The 21,413-nt window shown below is 42.0% G+C and overlaps 1 protein-coding gene across 1 annotated transcript in view; it reads left to right on the top strand.

Annotated features, from left to right (window-relative positions):
- LOC311234561 (attractin-like protein 1) overlaps positions 1–21,413 on the top strand; it is a gene marked incomplete at both ends in the record, with an annotated part of 812,919 nt that overhangs the window by 506,270 nt on the left and 285,236 nt on the right. Inside the window, 1 exon segment of the mRNA XM_084321810.1 lies at positions 19,428–19,480. Within this exon segment, the coding sequence (XP_084177936.1) occupies positions 19,428–19,480 (53 nt within the window).

Raw genomic sequence — 21,413 nt, 5'->3', positions numbered from 1 at the left:
GGTTAATATTGTGATATTATTCAGGGTACTCCAGTATTCTGTCTTTAATATTGTGATAGTATTCAGGGTACTCCAGTATTCTGTATTTTAATATTGTGATATTATTCAGGGTACTCCAGTATTCTGCCTTTAATATTGTGATATTATTCAGGATACACCATTCTGTTTTTAATATTGTGATATTATTCATGCTGTGATGTGAATGCCATCCATGTTAGTTTACCTTCAATGGAGAAGTGCAAAAAAAAGTGTCCTCTGTTCTTTCATTTCAGCATTGTCTATCGCAGAACACATTCCATTGTGGGCAGAGTGTATGCTTGGTTTCATTCCAGCCTTGCCTAAACACCAGCTGATGATTTCACTAATTGGCTCACCTCTTCAACTAACTCACCTGGTGCAATGTATAGTTAAAATGAAAACTTGGCCCACGATGGAATGAGTTTGAGATCCCTGGTCTATCCCTTTCAAAAAAAATTTACTTTGACTTTTTAGTACTTAAGTACATTTAAAAGTAGGACTTTTTGACTTTTACTCAAGTGTGTTTTTAGCCAGATACTTTGACTTTTACTTGAGTCAGATTTTGAGACGGTATATATACGATATAAACGATATAAACTCATGTAGATTAATAATACAAGCTCCAAGAGCTTTCAAACTTGACATGCTAGCAGTCAGACAGTTGCTTAACCTAATAGAATAGATAGATGTGAATATATTTATGCATGTAGGAAATATATACCTATGTACACATACTTAAAATAAGCAGAAATGTAAAAAATTAATATCTATGCAGAATGTTCTCATTTAGTTTGTAGTAGCTCTGCCATGGATTGTCATAGAAACAGCAATACTACGTGTGTAAATATAGCATGCATGGTCAGGGAGTTACATCAGTATATGTATGAGGTGTCCTAAATGAAAGAAAATGAAACATTGACATAATGAAGTCTTCAGTCCAAAGCCCATTATCAGTAGTGAGAAGCATGTTGACAAATTCAATGTTACTGCAAAGTAAAGTCACTTGAGGTAATGTTCTGGTCTGTAGAACATGACATATTATTGACATCTCGTTCAGTAATGTCAATACTGAATACGCGATTGTCTCTTGACAAGCAACTTACGACTTACGACTGCCTTTTCGAGTTCATAAATCCTACATAAATCCTACAAAGAATGTACAATATGAAGCCGTTCGAGAATGCCGAATAAGTACGTAAATCGAGTTACGAAGGAATTCCTTGACAGTGGTTCTCAAACTACGGGTCGCGACCCAAATTGGGGTCACGGGTAGGCAAGTAGAACAAATAAAGAATATTATGTTTTGGCAACATATTCTAGCTAAATATGCCTGGTTTTATAAATGTGTATTGATAACATAGTGCTGTACATTTTCCTAATAAATATGCATGAACCAAGTTCAACAACGTGTGCTTTTATTTTGATATTCCTTAATTCCACCTTGAAATTACACCATACAATAAGTGTGGGGTCCCCAATTTTTTTTTCATAAATAAAATGGGGTCGCGGTATAAAAAAGTTTGAGAACCCCTGGTCTATGATATCATTGATAAATAAGTCAGCAGGCACAACCTCAATCACGACGTACGTCTCACAGCATGTCGTCCAGCTGTCTTTTTGATGAGATTTAATTTCAAAGTACTTTCACAGCTAACTCACATTCGTGAGCGTGAGTGTCAGACACATCAGATCCTTCCTTGTTTCCATGTATACCCTCACACCTCCGTGAAGACACAATGGCTACAGACAGAAGATCAGCAGATCTCATAGCTAGAAACAGTGTGCCAAATGTGGACGGTAATTTAGACCACAGGCACGTGATAACGCCAGGGCATGCTAATCAGTGCGTGACGCATGAATTAACCTTTCATTTGCTTTAATTATTTGAAGCAGATACGGACCGGTAGCATAGCTTAAAACTCTGGGAGGGGTGTTGTTGGCCAACGGCTAGGCTAATTGTCCATTAATTTGTGATAAGCTAGGCACATAAATAAACAAGTATAGAAACATGTTAGAAACTTCAACATTTTTGTCCAGACTTGGTATTGGCAGGTGTCCGACCAGCCCTTCTACACAGACATACAACAACATATATGAACAAGACATGTTCAACGTATACACAATATGAACAAGACACGTTCAATGTATACACAATATGAACAAGACACGTTCAACGTATACATAATATGAACAAGACACGTTCAACGTATACATAATATGAACAAGACACGTTCAACGTATACATAATATGTACAAGACACGTTCAACGTATACATAATATGTACAAGACACGTTCAACGTATACATAATATGTACAAGACACGTTCAACGTATACATAATATGTACAAGACATGTTCAACGTATACACAATATGAACAAGACACGTTCAACGTATACATAATATGTACAAGACACGTTCAACGTATACATAATATGTACAAGACACGTTCAACGTATACATAATATGAACAAGATACGTTCAACATATACATAATATGAACAAGACATGTTCAACGTATACACAATATGAACAAGACATGTTCAACGTATACATAATATGAACAAGACACGTTCAACGTATACATAATATGAACAAGACACGTTCAACATATACATAATATGAACAAGACACGTTCCATCATTCCACATTTTTCAAACGTTCCAAACGTTCTTACTAGGTGCAGGGAAAGTTGCCTGGCTCCTTACTTCTTGTTTTTGTGTTGTTACAACCCCCCCTCCCCCGACAGCAGCGTGTGTGAGGCGGTAAGCTCGTCCTTGGGTGGGGGGTTTATAGGGTCGGGGGTTTATAGCGGAATGAAATATTCAGTGGGTGAGTGCTGCTGCATGACCCACCAGCATAGCAACAGAATGGAATTCACAAACACTTCATCAACACTGGGAGAAGAAGACATCGCTGCTCCTCTCTCTCTCTCCCACCCCCTCTCTCTCTCCTCTCTCTCTCTCTCTCTCTCTCTCCCACCCTCTCTCTCTCCTTCTCTCTCTCCCACCCACCTCTCTCTCTCTCCTTCTCTCTCTCCCACCCACCCCCTCTCTCTCCTTCTCTCTCTCTCCCAGCCCCTCTCTCTCTCTCCCACCCTCCCTTTATCTATATCTCATCCACTCTATCTATCTCGCTCCCACTGCCCCTCTTTCTCTTTGGCTCTCTCTCTCATGCACCCTCTCTCTCTTTCTCTCTATCTCCCACCATCTCTCTCTCTTTTTCTCCCTCTCTCTTGTTCTCTCTCTCTCCCAACCCCACCTCTCTATCTCCCTCCCAACCCGCTCTCTCCCTCTCATCCCTCCCTCTCTCTCTCTCTCTCTCTCTCTCTCTCTCTCTCTCTCTCTCTCTCTCTCTCTCTCTCTCTCTCTCTCTCTCTCTCTCTCTCTCTCTCTCTCCCTCTCTCTCTCTCTCTCTCTCTCTCTATCTATCTCTCTCTCTCTCTCCCACCCCCTCTTTCTATGTTGACTTTGGGGCAACTGGATGCAAATGTACTAATTTTAAACCCTACTGGTTATCAAATACATGAACAGTTTGTTAACAATCGCTGTATTTAACAGTTCACACACACACACACGCACGCACACACACACACACACATACTGTCCAGGCTATAATGGAACGTCAAGTTGAGCGCCTGCTGCATTCAGAGTCACATTTGCCCACAGGCAGTTTAGTACTTTGTTCTTTCATTCACGAGGAAAACACCAAACCGGACAGGTTTGCTACAACTCAACTCGCCTGTAGAAAATAACACGTGAAGTCATTCTCCACGATGATCCTGATGCTGAAGACCTGATTATTATTATGACCACAGGTTTAGTCTTTAGTCAAAATCTATTTATTTTCCCCCCTCCTCTTTTATAGCAATTATAATTCTGATTCTGATTTTAAATATTTCCTCTACTTTAGTTGTGCTTTCACTGCCACACTACAGAAGGTTAACCCTTTCGGTGTGTTGTCGCAGTGAAAGGGTTAACCGTTTGGTAGTGTGGCAGTGAACGGGTTAAAGTGGACCTCTTGTTTACAAGATACATGGTCTTCCCCTCATGTTGGCTCAAAGCATTAGGGTGGTGAGACACCAGCTGGGGCAACCGGCGGGCAGCTATCACGTCTCCGGTTAGGACCAGGGTCTCGGTTAGGGCGGCTGAATGACGTGAAATCACCCAGGATTAGGGATGTCCGATATTATCGGCCTACCAATATCATCTGCCGATATTGGCATTAAAATGTAATATTGGAAAATATCGGTATCGGTTTTCAAAAAATATATTTAATTATTTATAATTTTTATAAATTGTTTACATTTATGTAACCTTTTTTTACCCAGGCAAGCAAGTAAGAACAAATTCTTATTTTATTTATTGTCAAAAGTATGCATAATGTTGTGTTAATTCCACAACAAGAGATATGTAATGTTAATTACCTGAAATTATTCAGTTTTTGGGGGGGGGGGGGGGGGGGGGGGAAACCCTGCATATATCGGTATCGGTTGATATCAGTATCGGAAATTAAGAGTTGGACAATATCGGTATATGGGATATCGGTAAAAAAGCCAATATTGAACATCCCTACCCAGGATTAATAAACTCGTGACAATGCCAGTATTACCTGCATTTTACAAAATGATGCTCAATGTCTGTAGAGCGATTACTTTCATCTTCAGTGTTATGCGGCTATATTGATCCATCGCGTCGGTCCGTCTACATCTGTTTTTAAATCATTTTCAATGATGAGTATCCATTTGCTGGACAGACAGAGTTGCCGTTTAAAAACCAACGGACAATAATGAATTCTGTCAGTTTTCTATCTGTACCATATGTGACAGATAGCTGCAACCGTATTTAGTGCATTGCGCAAACATACCTTGGTTGGACTGGTCCTCTGAGCTCCTCTCCACTTGGGCTGCTGTGGGGTTAAATCAGAAAGATTGCCAAATCGTCCGCCATCGTTGTGTAACCTATTGTGTTGTCTCTAGAGCCTTCTTTCTTTCCTTCTTTCCTTCACGTGAAGTTAAATCTACACTAAACGTGAAAGTGAAACTTAAGCTACTCTATACTGCGACTCTGCTATAGAGACCTATAAAATAGGTCTTTCAGTTTATAATGTTGTTTGACTAAGTATTGATACTGCGCTTAGTAGTTTAACAAAAAAATTATTTGATGAATGTGGCCACTGATATGCGAAAATAAACTAAATGGGTTTTATTTCTATAAAACTAAAAACTAAAACAAAGCATACAGCGGTGGGGTGGTGGGCAGGTAATGTCCTCAGTAACACGGTAACACCGGTAACACGACTACCACGGCAAGCCTAGTCTCGGTATCCATGCTTTTAAAGAGGGCGGAGACACATCTCCTGCGTTCCTTCAGAGAGTAGTTTGTGCACGTCCTCAAAGATGTGGCAGTGTGATGTGACCTAAACAATGTTAATTATGTTTGGGGCAAGAAATAATACACTGCCAGAAAAACTACAAAATCTTTTTCATTTAGAAAGTGAGTTTAGTAGGAGAAAATACAATTTTAAACATCAGTTTGCACGTACCACACTTAAACTGATGTGTCCTTCAGTTATTGGTGTAAAGTTGTGGAATTCTCTCCATAGCGAGCTTAAGGGATGTAATAGTGTTTATAAATTCAAAAAAAATTATAAAAAGAAAATATTTAGTCAGTATGAAAATCAAATGTGATCTGAATAGTGGGATATTTTCTTTTTTTTCTGTTTCTTTTATTCTTTATTATTATTATTAAATTTTTTCTTGTTTAACTGTGGATTGTGTGTTTCTTGTATAATGGTATAAATTATTATTTGTGTAAATTAGGTTGTATGCCGACCATTAAGTAAATACTTGTTTAGTTTAGGAATAAGCAGTGGCGTCGCGTGGGTAAAATAACAGGGGAAGCCAAAAAAAATTATTAAAAAAAATTTATTAAATATTTTTATTAATTTTTTTTTAAGTCAAGTAGTCACCATGTACACTACAGTATGGCTCGGCGGCCAGTCAAACTTTCTTAACAGATTGCAGAATGGGTACAATACAGTACGGCTCAATACACACAATTGTATAAGGGGATGCAGACCAGAGAAAGACGTTTGTCTTGTTTACATCAGGGTCCCCCATTTTCAATTCATACTAGTGACATTTATGACATACAAGACATCATGACATCAAATATACAGTACTGTTACCCCTAGATCCTGACAGAGTATATACATATGATGGGGAGGGGACTGTACATTAGGAGGGGGTGGGTGGGTGGGAGAGAAATATACATACGGCCGGTGTTGTTTTCGAGGAGGGACTCGGGAGTAGGATTCCGCAGAACACCGGGAGAGAATATGACTGTCTATTAGACAAACGTGACAAGACAAACGTATTTCTCTGGTCTGCATCCCCTTAACAATTGTGTGTATTGAGCCGTACTGTATTGTACCCATTCTGCAATCTGTTAAATAAAGTTCTCATTCATTCATTCATTCATTCATTCACGTGTCTGTTGCGCCGCGCGCCCAGCCATCAGAGCGCTCCTACTGTAAAATGCGGAAGCAGTCATTTCAGCCTCAGTTTTACTCGTTTATAAAAATGATTTAAAATGTTTATTAGCAACGCCGAGCTTTCAAACCCCGCCGCATCTGTGTGTGAAACCCTAATGGAACGCTGGGTACCTTTGACATTTATATCCGATATATTTTGGACCCACCGCTAGCTTTTAAGCAGTGCTTGATGGTGCACATTAACCTGGCTACTACGGAGGAATAAATTACTGCGTATTCCAGCCCCTGGCTTGCATTGCAGTCATGAAAGGGTATACAAGCTTGCCTGATAACGTTAGTTAGTCCTTAGTCAGGCTGCTCAGTTCTTACCTGGTCAATAATGTGGTCCTCCTCTTGCCAGAGATAGATTTGTTAAATCATAATATCCACAGTGGTGTGCTCTGCGCTGGTCCTCAGTACTAATGGGATGTCACGTTAGGTAGTCAGGTGGAAACGTGAACTTCTGACCTGCCCCGCTCCAGGTGGAACATTATGCTGAACGTCTTCCTCCCAGCTCCGTTTTAAACTTTTAGGGTGTGGCACAGTGCAGTCAGCTCGAATCTGATTGGCTAGGATCGGATTTGGAGTTTGGACTCACTCTATAATGCTGGAAGCCTGGAGAAAGAGACCTACCCACTGCTTCTCTCCTATACTAGCTGCAGTAGTGAGCACAGTCTGACAGTGTGTTAGAGGAGTGAGAAGGAGAATAGGGAGACATTAAAAAAAAAAAAAAAAAAAACAGATGCACAGATGAAAAAGAATGTAAACTATATTAAAAAAAATTATATTTTAATTTTTTTTTTTTTTTTTCATATTTCATAATTTGATATGAATTGATATGAATATAGGGAGGCATGGCTTCCGTTGGCTTCCACAAGGATTCGCCACTGGGAATAAGGGGCAGGTAACTATAATATTTATTCTTCTTCCTGCTCCTTTTGTCCATGGAATGTTATTTATGATTGTGTAATGAAGAAACTCTGATTGTATCATTACATGTGGCAAATAAATACTCTGAACTGAACTGAACTGAACAGTGTGATGTGACAGTGTGATGTGACAGTGTGATGTGACAGTGTGATGTGACAGTGTGATGTGACAGTGTGATGTGACAGTGTGGTGTGACAGTGTGATGTGACAGTGTGATGTGACAGTGTGATGTGACAGCGTGATGTGACAGTGTGATGTGACAGTATGATGTGACAGTGTGATGTGACAGTGTGATGTGACAGTGTGACAGCGTGATGTGACAGTGTGATGTGACAGTGTGACAGTGTGATGTGACAGTGTGATGTGACAGTGTGACAGCGTGATGTGACAGTGTGATGTGACAGTGTGATGTGACAGTGTGATGTGACAGTGTGATGTGACAGTGTGATGTGACAGTGTGATGTGACAGTGTGACAGTGTGATGTGACAGTGTGATGTGACAGTGTGATGTGACAGTGTGATGTGACAGTGTGATGTGACAGTGTGATGTGACAGTGTGATGTGACAGTGTGATGTGACAGTGTGATGTGACAGTGTGATGTGACAGTGTGATGTGACAGTGTGATGTGACAGTGTGATGTGACAGTGTGATGTGACAGTGTGATGTGACAGTGTGATGTGACAGCGTGATGTGACAGTGTGATGTGACAGTGTGATGTGACCGACTAAACGCTAAAATGGAAAGCAAAGTGGAAACAGGTCAGAGGCCTTCTCAACATAAGCTGCTCGAGTGTCGCCGTGTTCTCGGTGTACGTTGCCTGTTAGTGTTATAGTGTTATAGTTATTAATGGGTAGTTCACAAGCAGCACATTCTTCCTCTCTATGATTCGACGTGTCGGCAGGGATGATTCAGCCCTGATCCGCCCCCCCCCCCCCCCCCCCCACTGGTGGATATACTTTTCAAACCTCCAGGTACACGCAAAATAAGATAAGATAAGATCGTTATTTATTGTCTGTTTATACAATACTGTGTTACAAAAAAGAAGAACATAGGACAACCATGTTACAGCAGAGACAGACAAGACATCAGAGAGACAACCATGTTACTGCAGAGACAGACAAGACATCAGAGAGACAACCATGTTACAGCAGAGACAGACAAGACATCAGAGAGACAACCATGTTACAGCAGAGACAGACAAGACATCAGAGAGACAACCATGTTACTGCAGAGACAGACAAGACATCAGAGAGACAATCATGTTACTGCAGAGACAGACAAGACATCAGAGAGACAACCATGTTACTGCAGAGACAGACAAGACATCAGAGAGACAACCATGTTACAGCAGAGACAGACAAGACATCAGAGAGACAACCATGTTACTGCAGAGACAGACAAGACATCAGAGAGACAATCATGTTACTGCAGAGACAGACAAGACATCAGAGAGACAATCATGTTACAGCAGAGACAGACATAATAATAATAATAATAATAATAATAATAATAATAATAATAATAATAATAATAATAATAATAATAATAATAATAATAATAATAATAATAATAATAATAATAATAATAATAATAATAATAATAATAATAATAATAATAATAATAATAATAATAATAATAATGCAGGACCTGCTCAGAGGTCTTTAATTGGCATTGGCTATTATCCACAACACACACACACACACCGGAACACACACGCATGCATTGTCTGTAGGATCGCTGATGCGATTCGTCTCTGCGATTAACCCATCCCGTCGTCCTTCCCCCCAAGGGCAGCCGGATTTTTTTGGAATATAATATTAATGATTATACGCAAAAGTAGCCTAGTTTTAAGTTAAAATATTATAAATCTACATGCATTGAGGATGTCATTCTTTATATAGCTCTCAACGTGCACCAAATTGAAGTATTTACATTTCAAAAAGAAAACTAGAAGAAGTGGGATTCGAACGCGGGTCGTCCGTGTGAAAGACAAAATGTTCGACCATCAGACCACGGTGGCAGACAAATGAAACATCAACCATACATCCATCAATGGATAAGAGAGCCGTATCCTTATTCTGAAACTGTTGAACTAATTACTTTCGCTAGCAAGATCTCATTTGATTATCCATTCCATGAACCTACTGCCAGCAGGGCACGTTTAAAGAAATATAATCTGATTGATTGATTGGGGTAATGAGGGACTTAAAATTTGCCTATAGATTATGCATTTAACTTGTCGGCGAGGCTATTGAGCCGTACTGCAATCTGTTAATAAAGTTTTAAATCAATCAATCAATCAATGCCGTTAGAAGATCAGGATCTCTGCTCTCGACACTTGCTGTCTTCTCAGCTGAGGCGGGCGCGCGCACTGATCCTGAGTATCAAGTCTGGTTCGAGTTAACGAGACTGAATCCACCTTCGAGGAACAGGAAAATCCCGGCTTCAACATCGGGTTAATTGAATCTGGATAATGGGACTCTTGATCGACTTAGTTGAACCAGGTACGGGGAATAGGGCCCTGTGGTCTAGTTGTTTTTGTGCTCTCACTCCCTCTTTAGGTATTCCCCATTGGACACAGTAAGGGACATTCCACCACGGGCGTTCATACAAATTCGACAGATAGAGGGCAACCTACAATGACGAATGTAAAATGGACGGATGGTGCATTGGAAGGGAAGACGTTCACGGAATGAAAGATGTGTGTTCATGGCAGAGACAACGGACGCAGTGTGCCTTCACTTTCTCAAACAACTCCAGTGTGCCCCTCTGAGGCACCACCTGAGTTGTAGGCGGAAGAGGCTGACACGATTGATTGATTGATTGAATTGATTGACATGTTGACTCTTTGAGGGGTGAACACAGCTCTGACTAATAACCTTGATACTGGGTCTGCTCCAGTGCTTAGTGTCCTGGTCTTGACCCCGTATCACTGTGTGCACGGGTCATTGTAGGGTGAACACAGGTGTAACTAATGCAATTTATTAGGGTTGTATTGTAAGGTGCTCCGGAGCTGTTCTCGTGAGGCGCCTGCACCACCTAAATGGAATGGAAGCATATTTAATGTGATTTGTTATGCCTGTGTTTACCTTGTGGATTCTACAAGGAAGAAGCTTTGTCCTGCCACATTGTGTGTGTGTGTGTGTATATGTTTATGTTTATGTGTGTGTATGCACGTGTCTGTATGTGTGTGTAGGCCTGTCTATTTATGTATGTGTTTGTGTGTGCATAGAGAGAGAGAGAGAGAGAGAGAGAGAGAGAGAGAGAGAGAGAGGAGAGAGAGAGAGAGAGAGAGAGAGAGAGAGAGAGAGGAGAGAGAGAGAGAGAGAGAGAGAGAGAGAGAGAGAGAGAGAGAGAGAGAGAGACCCTGGGTACTGGGTAGTAGAGAGAGGCCAGACAGGTCTGTCAGGGGAAATCTACCTCAAAAAGCTGGGAGCACAATACCTGCAGCTCACACACACACACACACACACACACACACACACACACACACGCACGCATGCACATGTGGTAATATTGACGTTGTATTTCATAAATAATATGTGTGAATAATTAGAGAGTCATAATGTAGGAGAGACAGACATTTCACACCAACCCCCTCGCATGAGAAGGCTGCATACCCAAATGGTATATAGGGGAATAGTTACAAGTCACAAAGCCCTCACTCAAACTGACTGTATGTAAATGCTGATTACATGCTGAAGAGTCATGGATCTATTAATCAACTGTTTAGTATCAAAAGAGTAAACCATAATATTAGAAATAAGGTTTGAAGGGTGATTACACTCGTGTTAAAGAAGTCATCACAGCTACTCTGCCAACTAGCAGGGGTGACGAGAGCTACTCTCCACCCCCACTCTGTGATCAGATTAGTATTATATGGTAATTTGGCCCAAAGGGTCAAAGTGTATTCACACCCCCCACCAGAAGGACATCAGGCCAGCCCCCCCCCCGTGAGAAGACACACAGAGAAACCCAGAGGGAGGGGCTGCCAGCGCCTACAGGACACCGCTCACAGAAGGCGCCCACAGGAGATGCATGATTGGATCAACTGTAATAGTGAACTGGATTCTATTTTGGCTAGAAGTTGGGTATATAAGGAAGAGACAAATTGTAATTCGGGAGCTCTCAGACCGGACCAACCCAGGGGGTCTGGGGGCTCCACCGCTCCTTCCACCAGAGAGACTGTGCTGCTGCATTTTATGTGAGTAAAATCATGGACCCATGGTTGTTTAGAATAGAATGTATAGATACTTATGTCTGAAACCAGATTTACTCATGTATAATGTGTGCAGTATGGTTAATGTATGTTCAGATTATGTTAACCAAGTGACTGGTTTATGTACATTATTGAGGTTTGAGATGCAAACCTGATTGTGATATTTCTGTACAACAGACAGCCCTGTTAATGTTCTCTGATAATCTTTTGTATGTAAAAGGCAACCTTTTATTCACTCTTGGCCCTGACTCCAATAAATCAGCTGAGTTGAACTACAGTTCTGGTTTGTCTGGTGTACACGTTTTATTCCTCATCTGCTAAGTCAGATGAGGAGACCAACAATTCTATCAGTATGAATCCTTCCTCCTCCTTCCAGATAATCAATCTCATTGTATTGTACTACAATAACCTCAAATTATTGTAGAAAGTCTGTGGGAATTTACCACAGAAATGGTGCCGTTCTTCCCATCCTTTGTGTCTCCCCCTGAAAAGGTGCGGTAGGGTCTTGTCATATGTATCATATCTGGACCTTGCTGTGTGTTGGGGACACGGGGCAAAGAGCTGGGGTGTTGCTGCGTTTGGAGTGATAGACGAGGGGCTTGTTGTCTGAAGGGAGGAGAGAGAGGGACAGGATGAAGGTTGGTTGTGTACGCCACTGTTTGGGGCCCACGGTGAATATGGCTTCTGCATGCAGGGTTGGGGGTGCGGTGTCTTAGGTTAGGATGTCCGGAGGTATGAAGATCGCGCTTGTTGTGCAGTGAACATGCAAACGTGGGCTTTTTATGTTTGTATGTTTATTCAGACACAGGAGGCCGGGCTCGGCCTATGCGGGCCACGGGGGTTGGGTTGGTTAACTCGTATGGAATATACTTTATGAACTGTACGGGGGAGTTGCACCAAGAAGATACGGCATGTTATGGGGTGACGTATTGGTGGGGCACAGACTATCTAATCATGGTTATTGGAATTAGCGTCGCATGACGGCAGATAAAAGGCTTTTCTGGCTAGGAAGCACGGTTGTCTGGTGTATACGACAGGGGCGCGTTCTGAGTATATAATTGCCCTAAAATTATTCTCAGGAAGGGGGCGCGGGTGAGTTGGATTGATTTAATTGTTCTGAATGGAGGGACAGCTATGTGTAATAGGGTACGGGGAATAGTTCTAACTGAAGTACAGAGAATATGGGAAGAGTGCAGAGCTCTGCTACTATTCAGAACAATGCAAGTCAGGTATGGTAGAGAGGAGTGAGATGACATGGTCAGCGCAGGGGTCTGTGCGATTACAGGATAAAAACGTAGTGATTAATAGAAGTGTAGGGTGCCGGCGTGTTCAGGACAAGGCTTGGGAAGGGACGGACTGGAGTCTGGGGGACCACTCGGCCTGTTTTAAATGTAGATATATTTGCCGTCCTTAGGCATAGTATCCTTTTTAATCTTGAGCGAAACCGGCCTGTTGATTAATTACATTCGCTGTGATACAAAAACAATTCGGTCGAACTGACTGATAAGTACTTAATGGTTGTATGGGGACTATGGCTATGGTTAGGAATTATATGGGGGACTATGGCTATGGTTATGAATGATTGGCGAAACGTGGGAGCTTATTGTTGTTTTGTTATGATATTTTAATGACCAACGGACATATGTTGGAGGCGAGTCCTGCTGGTGGTTGGGGCTAGCTAGCTTAGCTCTGTGGAAGAGTCCGCGGTGGAACTGGGGACGTTACGATGGCGTTATGAGAGAATTGTTTAAACGCTGTGGCGGCGATTGCAGGTGAGAGGCGAATCTAGACGTAGACTGGAGAGATTGTGGCCGTTTTGAGGGTTATTATTGATGCGGTAACGATGGTATATGATATTAAGGATTCGCTGCTTGATGACGTCATGGTGTTGTGGGGAGTATGTAACGTTCGCGGTGCTATGGAGTGGGGCGGAGTAGGTAGGAGAGAGGATTCGTGTTGAACTATATGTGCGGCGCTGGTTGGTGAGAGGTTTTTAAAAATTATTTTCTGTTAGAGTGGTTGGCTATTTTAAGCTTGTGTGAGTTGTTTATGCTTTGGTTGGTACTGAGCGAATTGCGTGGATGAACGGATCTTGAAAGGCACGGCTCCCGTGAGGGCCTTGAACGTCGCATTAGAGCTGGCTAAGCTAGTTAGCGTGCGTGCCGGTGTTTTGTGGCGTTTCGAGTTTTGAGAATGATGTTGGGGAAGGGGTAGAGAACGTGATGAATGTCGTGGCAGATTTTGGTTGTCGTAAGCGACGTTGTAACAGTCGCTTCGGTTGCCACTGCGCATGCGCGGTACAACGTGGATTGGGTCTAGTGCATTCGGAGTAGTTCGCTCGGGGGACAGAAATAACGGGTAAGAGAATATTCTGCATTATATAATATGGCGATATTTGTATATTGTGCATTGTATTTTTGTGTAAACAGGGGAGGAGATGTAACATGTATGGTGGTTAGGTTAGGGGAGATAGTCATTGAGGGTTTACTTAGGCTGCAAACAATACAGTGAGCCTATTGAGGAGGAATGAAATAATGGATACATTGCCTATGATAAATCTGGGGTTCACAAACCGGCTATACTGGATAGATTGTATTATTGTCTTTGATGCACGGGGGTATATTTTTAACCAGGGGGGAATGAGTAGGGATTGATTAAAAATAAGTACAGCTCAATACACACAATTGTTAAGGGGATGCAGACCAAAGGAAGACTTTTGTCTTGTTTACATCAGGGTCCCCCATTTTCAATTCATCAGATAGTCAGTACTGCTACAACTATACATTTATGACATACCAGATTTGCAAATTCAGTCACCCGTGTTAAAATATTGCATACATGGTACACAGATAAACGGGAGTTTGAGAGTAGCTATAGGCTGAATTTGGAAAGTGGCTCTACACTAGAGTTACATGTTGCTTGCAGTAAAATCAATTTATCACATGTGTATGAAGAAAGGAGCATTTAGGACTAACCACTATAATGTTATGCTGAAATGAATGATGCTTACATGTATAATAATTAGAGTTGATGGACATTTCCAGTTTTTTTAATTTGTGTAACGTGTACAATTGTAAGCTTGGAATAATGATGTTGTGTTTTATGTAGCTTGAATTAAGATGCTTGTATAGAATGCATTGATGTTGAAATGTCAGATGTTGATACTTGTTATAGCTTTAATGACACTGTTGATTTAAATAGGATAATGTTTATATTATTTGCTAAATGTTTTATAGTGGAATTTGATACAAGCCCAGTTGTGAAGCAGGATAATTAGCTGATGCTTGTTTTAGATTGTTAAATCTTTAATACACTGTTAAAATGTTGACACAAGCCTCCGACTTGTAGGATAATTTATTGATGGAGGCTTGCTGCAATGACAAATTTTTATATGGTTGTGTTTACAGTGATCGACATGATTGTTTTTATTGATCCTTAATAATTTTATACGCTGGGGAGGGGGTTGGCCTTCTCCCTGGGAATGTGTGATTAATTCAAAAACCTGGGGGCGGCTTGCCTCTGGGAAGATGAGAAGTGTGATTAACCATTTAATGATTTACAGATGGAGTTATTTCATGAAGTGAGGAGATAGGGTCTTTGTGTCAAAAGCCTTTATGCTCAGGGGAGACTGTATGCATGGAGCATGAAAGAGACCAAAGTGAGGAGGTTATATTGCCAGGGGGGTAGGAATCCTTTTGAGGCAGTAAACGGCCCAAGGGGGGTCGTGTATACAGCTGCTTACAATGGCGGTTCTTATATGGCAGGATGGCGTGAGATTAGATGCAACAGGAAAGAGGCCACAGGTGGAGATAAGGAGAGAACAGTCAAAGTGAGATAACAGATGGCGTTATTTTTAGAGCAGAGGACAGGAAGTGGGGGTACTGGGCCAGGGGGCCAGGAAGTGACAGGAAAGTGTGACAGGAAGCGTGCTAATACAGAACACAGCTGGGTCAGTGAGTGAGACAATCAGGGAGGTAGTCGTTCAATGGGGTTATGACTTTTGAAGGGCTAGCTTTTTGGTTAGGGGGAATAACGGTAGGCTCTCAAAGTACTAGGAATGCTTTGAGGTTCTGTCGTTGAGGGAGAGTTCCTAGACTCTCTCTGGCAGTAGGTAGGAGTGTAGAAATTAAGTGTGAATTGTATTAGCCAGGGATGAGTGTAGCCTGATGAGAGAGCAGAAGAGATGAGCGCAGGGGAACTAACATTGTTTGTCTGTCTGTTGGTTGATTAATGAGTGTATGAAAGGAAGTATATGTTTATAATATGAATGAAGCGTGGATGATGTTGAATTGTGGGGTTTGATTGGTTTTTGCTTTTATTTCTTTTCTAACTCTAAATGTTCAGGATCGAATGAATGTGACTATGAGAAATTGGATGAAAGCGTTTGAGTAGGTCATATTCAAAGTGTTAAGTTTTATTTTGGTACAGATACTACTTTTATTTAAATTTAATTTTTGTATGTATGTGTGAGATTGAGATGTCCTTTTGATTTCAGTGAATGATTGAGCGGGGGATGGGGGCCAGGAGGCCTTGATTACCCATTCACACACAGACACACACACACACACACACACAGACACGCACACACACAGACACACACAGGCACACGTTCACGCAATCTGATCGACACATACATACACACACACAACTTAGCATTCACTTAAGGTGAAACTAGTCTTAAAAATATCAAAATGTGTTTAAGTATGATATGTCTGGGTGGATGTAATCAATTGGATGAGGGTATTGAATTTAGATTTCTATTCTATTTTTGATCTATGGTTGTGTGGCCTGATTGGGTGTGAATGGGGCCTGTGGAGGGTGGATGTGCTGGCTTAAGAGGTGTCAAAGTCACTGACATGTGTGAATGGAACGGTTGGGTGATGAGATGTTGAATGGGTGGTTTTGGAAAACCTGGTTTTTATTTTGTTTCATTGATTTACTGTTTTAGGTATGAAGGGTTTAGATGTAGGGTTTTAGATTTCTTTTCTTTTCTTTCTAAATGACCATTAAGGTGGTCTGCGGTTGGGGCTGGTTAATTTCATTGATTTGCTTTCACATCTGTTGGAATGTTTTTTTGATTATTTGCCTTTTGTTTCTTAATTTCTCTGTTATGATCTGGTGAGAGGACGGTTGGAGAATGAGATGCATTGGGACAGATCGAGGCTGGGATACATTGGATCAGATCGATGGCAGTTAAGTGGTCCCATCACGTTTGCATAATGGTTAAACATTTGGCTTCTCTTGAGAAATATTTGACATATTGTGTAAAGAAAATTTGTTTTGTGTTTTTGTTCCCTTGCAGTTCAGTCGGAGGGGGAGGATGGACCATCACAAGTGGAGGGATCATGGGAAAAATGTGTAGGAATACATTTCATTAGATTATGACACGATGGTGTGAACCCGTTCAGTCAGTTCCTGTGGGAGATTGTTGGATTGTGGAGAGAGGTCGCTTGTGACGCTGCCCCTCCTTCAATATAGCCCCGGATACAAAGGCCGGAGGTTGAGACAAACCTCCAGACTGACGGAGTCGTTCGTCTGTAGATCCATGGAAATACAGTCATGGGACAGAATATGACGAGGTCCAGGCCTACAAACATTGGCTTCAGCTGAGGCTGGCCGACATGGGGTGGAGGGGGGGGGGGCGAAAACGGTCGGAGACTGTGCAACCAAAGCGTTGAACAAGGGCCTCTGTGTGATTGATTGGTATGTTGAACGGGAGGTGACTGAACGGTAACAACTGGTATAGATTATGACACAACGCAAGAGTACTAAACTAAACACATACACATAGGTAGAGTATTAGGTGTAGGTTATGGCCGACATGGTGAAACATTTTTTTCCTTGCGTGATGCTCCGCCCTCCCTGTCGACTGTGCGCTGAGGTGGTAGATATTGTTATGTCCATGGGATGTTCATAAAGGGGGGAGAGGTGAGAAGACCAACTGAGTTGATTATGCAAAATGTGATTGGGCTGACTTGGAAAAGGAATTAACAAGAGAGGAGAAGCAAAATGTATGAAAGAATGAATAATAATTTCTGTGTCCTCCCCAGATCATGTAAACGAATACTGTAATTTAAAAAAAATTGTGATTGATTAGACTTTAAATGTGTAATGTTTAGATTGGAAAAAGAAAAAATGGAGAAATTTTGAAAAAATGAATTTTAATTTTGGGAAAAAATGAATTTTATTATGTATGGTTAGTATGTATAAAAAATCAAGTCAATATATCATATGTGACGATAAGAATCGTCAAAACGGGGAATGTGGTAATATTGACGTTGTATTTCATAAATAATATGTGTGAATAATTAGAGAGTCATAATGTAGGAGAGACAGACATTTCACACCAACCCCCTCGCATGAGAAGGCTGCATACCCAAATGGTATATAGGGGAATAGTTACAAGTCACAAAGCCCTCACTCAAACTGACTGTATGTAAATGCTGATTACATGCTGAAGAGTCATGGATCTATTAATCAACTGTTTAGTATCAAAAGAGTAAACCATAATATTAGAAATAAGGTTTGAAGGGTGATTACACTCGTGTTAAAGAAGTCATCACAGCTACTCTGCCAACTAGCAGGGGTGACGAGAGCTACTCTCCACCCCCACTCTGTGATCAGATTAGTATTATATGGTAATTTGGCCCAAAGGGTCAAAGTGTATTCACACCCCCCACCAGAAGGACATCAGGCCAGCCCCCCCCGTGAGAAGACACACAGAGAAACCCAGAGGGAGGGGCTGCCAGCGCCTACAGGACACCGCTCACAGAAGGCGCCCACAGGAGATGCATGATTGGATCAACTGTAATAGTGAACTGGATTCTATTTTGGCTAGAAGTTGGGTATATAAGGAAGAGACAAATTGTAATTCGGGAGCTCTCAGACCGGACCAACCCAGGGGGTCTGGGGGCTCCACCGCTCCTTCCACCAGAGAGACTGTGCTGCTGCATTTTATGTGAGTAAAATCATGGACCCATGGTTGGTTAGAATAGAATGTATAGATACTTATGTCTGAAACCAGATTTACTCATGTATAATGTGTGCAGTATGGTTAATGTATGTTCAGATTATGTTAACCAAGTGACTGGTTTATGTACATTATTGAGGTTTGAGATGCAAACCTGATTGTGATATTTCTGTACAACAGACAGCCCTGTTAATGTTCTCTGATAATCTTTTGTATGTAAAAGGCAACCTTTTATTCACTCTTGGCCCTGACTCCAATAAATCAGCTGAGTTGAACTACAGTTCTGGTTTGTCTGGTGTACACGTTTTATTCCTCATCTGCTAAGTCAGATGAGGAGACCAACAATTCTATCAGTATGAATCCTTCCTCCTCCTTCCAGATAATCAATCTCATTGTATTGTACTACAATAACCTCAAATTATTGTAGAAAGTCTGTGGGAATTTGCCACACACACACACACGCACCCACGCACCCACACACACACACACACACACACACACACACACACACACACGCACGTACGCATGCACACACCCACGCACCCACACACACACACACACACACACACACACACACACACACACACACACACACACACACACACACACACACACACACACACACACACAAAGTTAAACCTTGTTGAATACAGTGAATAACGTAATCATTCTGTCTGTTCTCTCTCTCTCTCTCTCTCTCTCTCTCTCTCTCTCTCTCTCTCTCTCTCTCTCTCTCTCTCTCTCTCTCTCCCCCAGGTGTGACTCAGAGAACCGTTACCTAGGCAACCCTCTCAGAGGAACATGTTATTGTAAGTGTCACTACACTTTAGTCTCCCTCTCATCCCTGAACTACACACACACACACACACACACACACACACACACACACACACACACACACACACACACACACACACACACACACACACACACACACACACACACACACACACACACACAGTCACTCACACACACACACACACACACAGTCACTCACACACACACACACACACACAGTCACACACGCATGTACGCACATACGCACACACACACGCACGCACATACGCACACATACACAAGTCACACACAGACACACGCACATACACACTCTCACACACACACACACACACACACACACGCATGCACACACAGACACACACACACAAAGGTTAAAAAAAATATATATATATATATAATTTTTTTTTTTTCATACAGTCAACATATTCTTAAATAATAGCGCTGCCCGAGGCTGGGCATGATACAGTCAACATATAGCAAGAGAGAGAGCGAGAGAGAGCTCCCGTTCTACAGTCAATATACAGTGTACAGAGAGAGAGAGAGAGAGAGAGAGAGAGAGAGAGAGAGAGAGAGACACATTGGAAAGAAATTGAAATGCTATTTGGCCCTAAACAGAGAGTACACAGTGGCAGAATACCTGAGCACTGTGACTGAAGATCCTTGACTAGGTACAGACTCAGAGAGCACAGCCTAGCCATCGAGAAAGGCAGCCATAGGCAGACTGTGTGTGTTAGAAAGAGAGAGAGAGCATGTGTGTTTGTCGTGTGTGTGTTAGAGAGAGAGCATGTATGAGAGAGATAAGCAAAGATGAGCCCCTAAAAGGATATTCAACTTTTAATGGAAGAACAAAACAAAAGGAAAAGATAACTTCACAAAGGCAACATGAATATACATAGATCCAAAAGGACAAAGATCAACACTTAAATCCAAAGAGAAGAGGGTCTATACCAGAGAAAATAGCTAAACAGCATTCAGCTAAATAGGCTAGCCAGGTACTGACACCAGGCCACACACAGCTTTGGCCAACGGCCCAACGCTACCCAAGCTACACAAACGACCAAGACAATTCACACACAGCACATGTCGTATCTCCAAATGTTGTGAAGTAACATATGTTTTGCCTGGAAAAAAACATCGTTATTAACAAAACATTCGGGAGGGGAAGGAAGGAAGAGTGGGGTAATGTCATGACATCTTACCTGCATGAGGAACGCAGGGCGAAAGGCCGCAACACAGGTCTCCACGTTGACGAAAGGCCTCTCGCTGGCGGGACAAAAAGAAGCTATGGCCGGAGCCTTGTCATGGTGCAGGCCCGACTACATCTTCTGTCAAAGATGATGTCGTAGTCAGAGTGCCAGAACCCCCTGCTATTCTCACGGCTAATGTCAATGGTCGTAGCACAAGCTAACAGCTAACTCTAGGCTAACTGATAGCATCAAACTAACGTTCCCAGCCGAGCGCAGCCGGCAGCTAACGTCGTAGCTAAACAGCTAACTGGCTAACAGTTAGCTCAACCCGGCTATCGCTAACCATTAGCTAACGCAGAAGCAAGCTATGCGGCTACCACTGAAAAACTGTACAACATGAGAAAAGCAATACAGGTGCTGACACCAGGCCTCACACCGTTAGCTACTAGTACTACAACAGCTAGTCGGCCAGTTTGGCTCCAGAGAGAGAGAGAGAGAGAGAGATATCCACGGCGGGAATAGAATAGAGTGCATTAAAAACTCACCAAACGTCCAAGAGGATGGAGACAACCGCGTGGAGTTGACGAAGTTCATCTGCCGAACGACCATCCTCTTCATCTTGGCATAACAATGCTGCACGCGCTGTCTCTAGGTTAGCTAACGCTAGTTAGCCTTTAGCTAAGCTAGCTACTAGCCGACATCATCATGGCTATATCCCGACTGAACCACACTTAATATTATAACGTAGCTAAAGCTA

The sequence above is a fragment of the Notolepis coatsorum genome, assembly GCF_963971535.1.
Source record: "Notolepis coatsorum genome assembly, chromosome: 9".
In the NCBI taxonomy this organism is placed as follows: domain Eukaryota; kingdom Metazoa; phylum Chordata; class Actinopteri; order Aulopiformes; family Paralepididae; genus Notolepis; species Notolepis coatsorum.
This window is presented reverse-complemented; position numbering and strand designations above follow the sequence as displayed.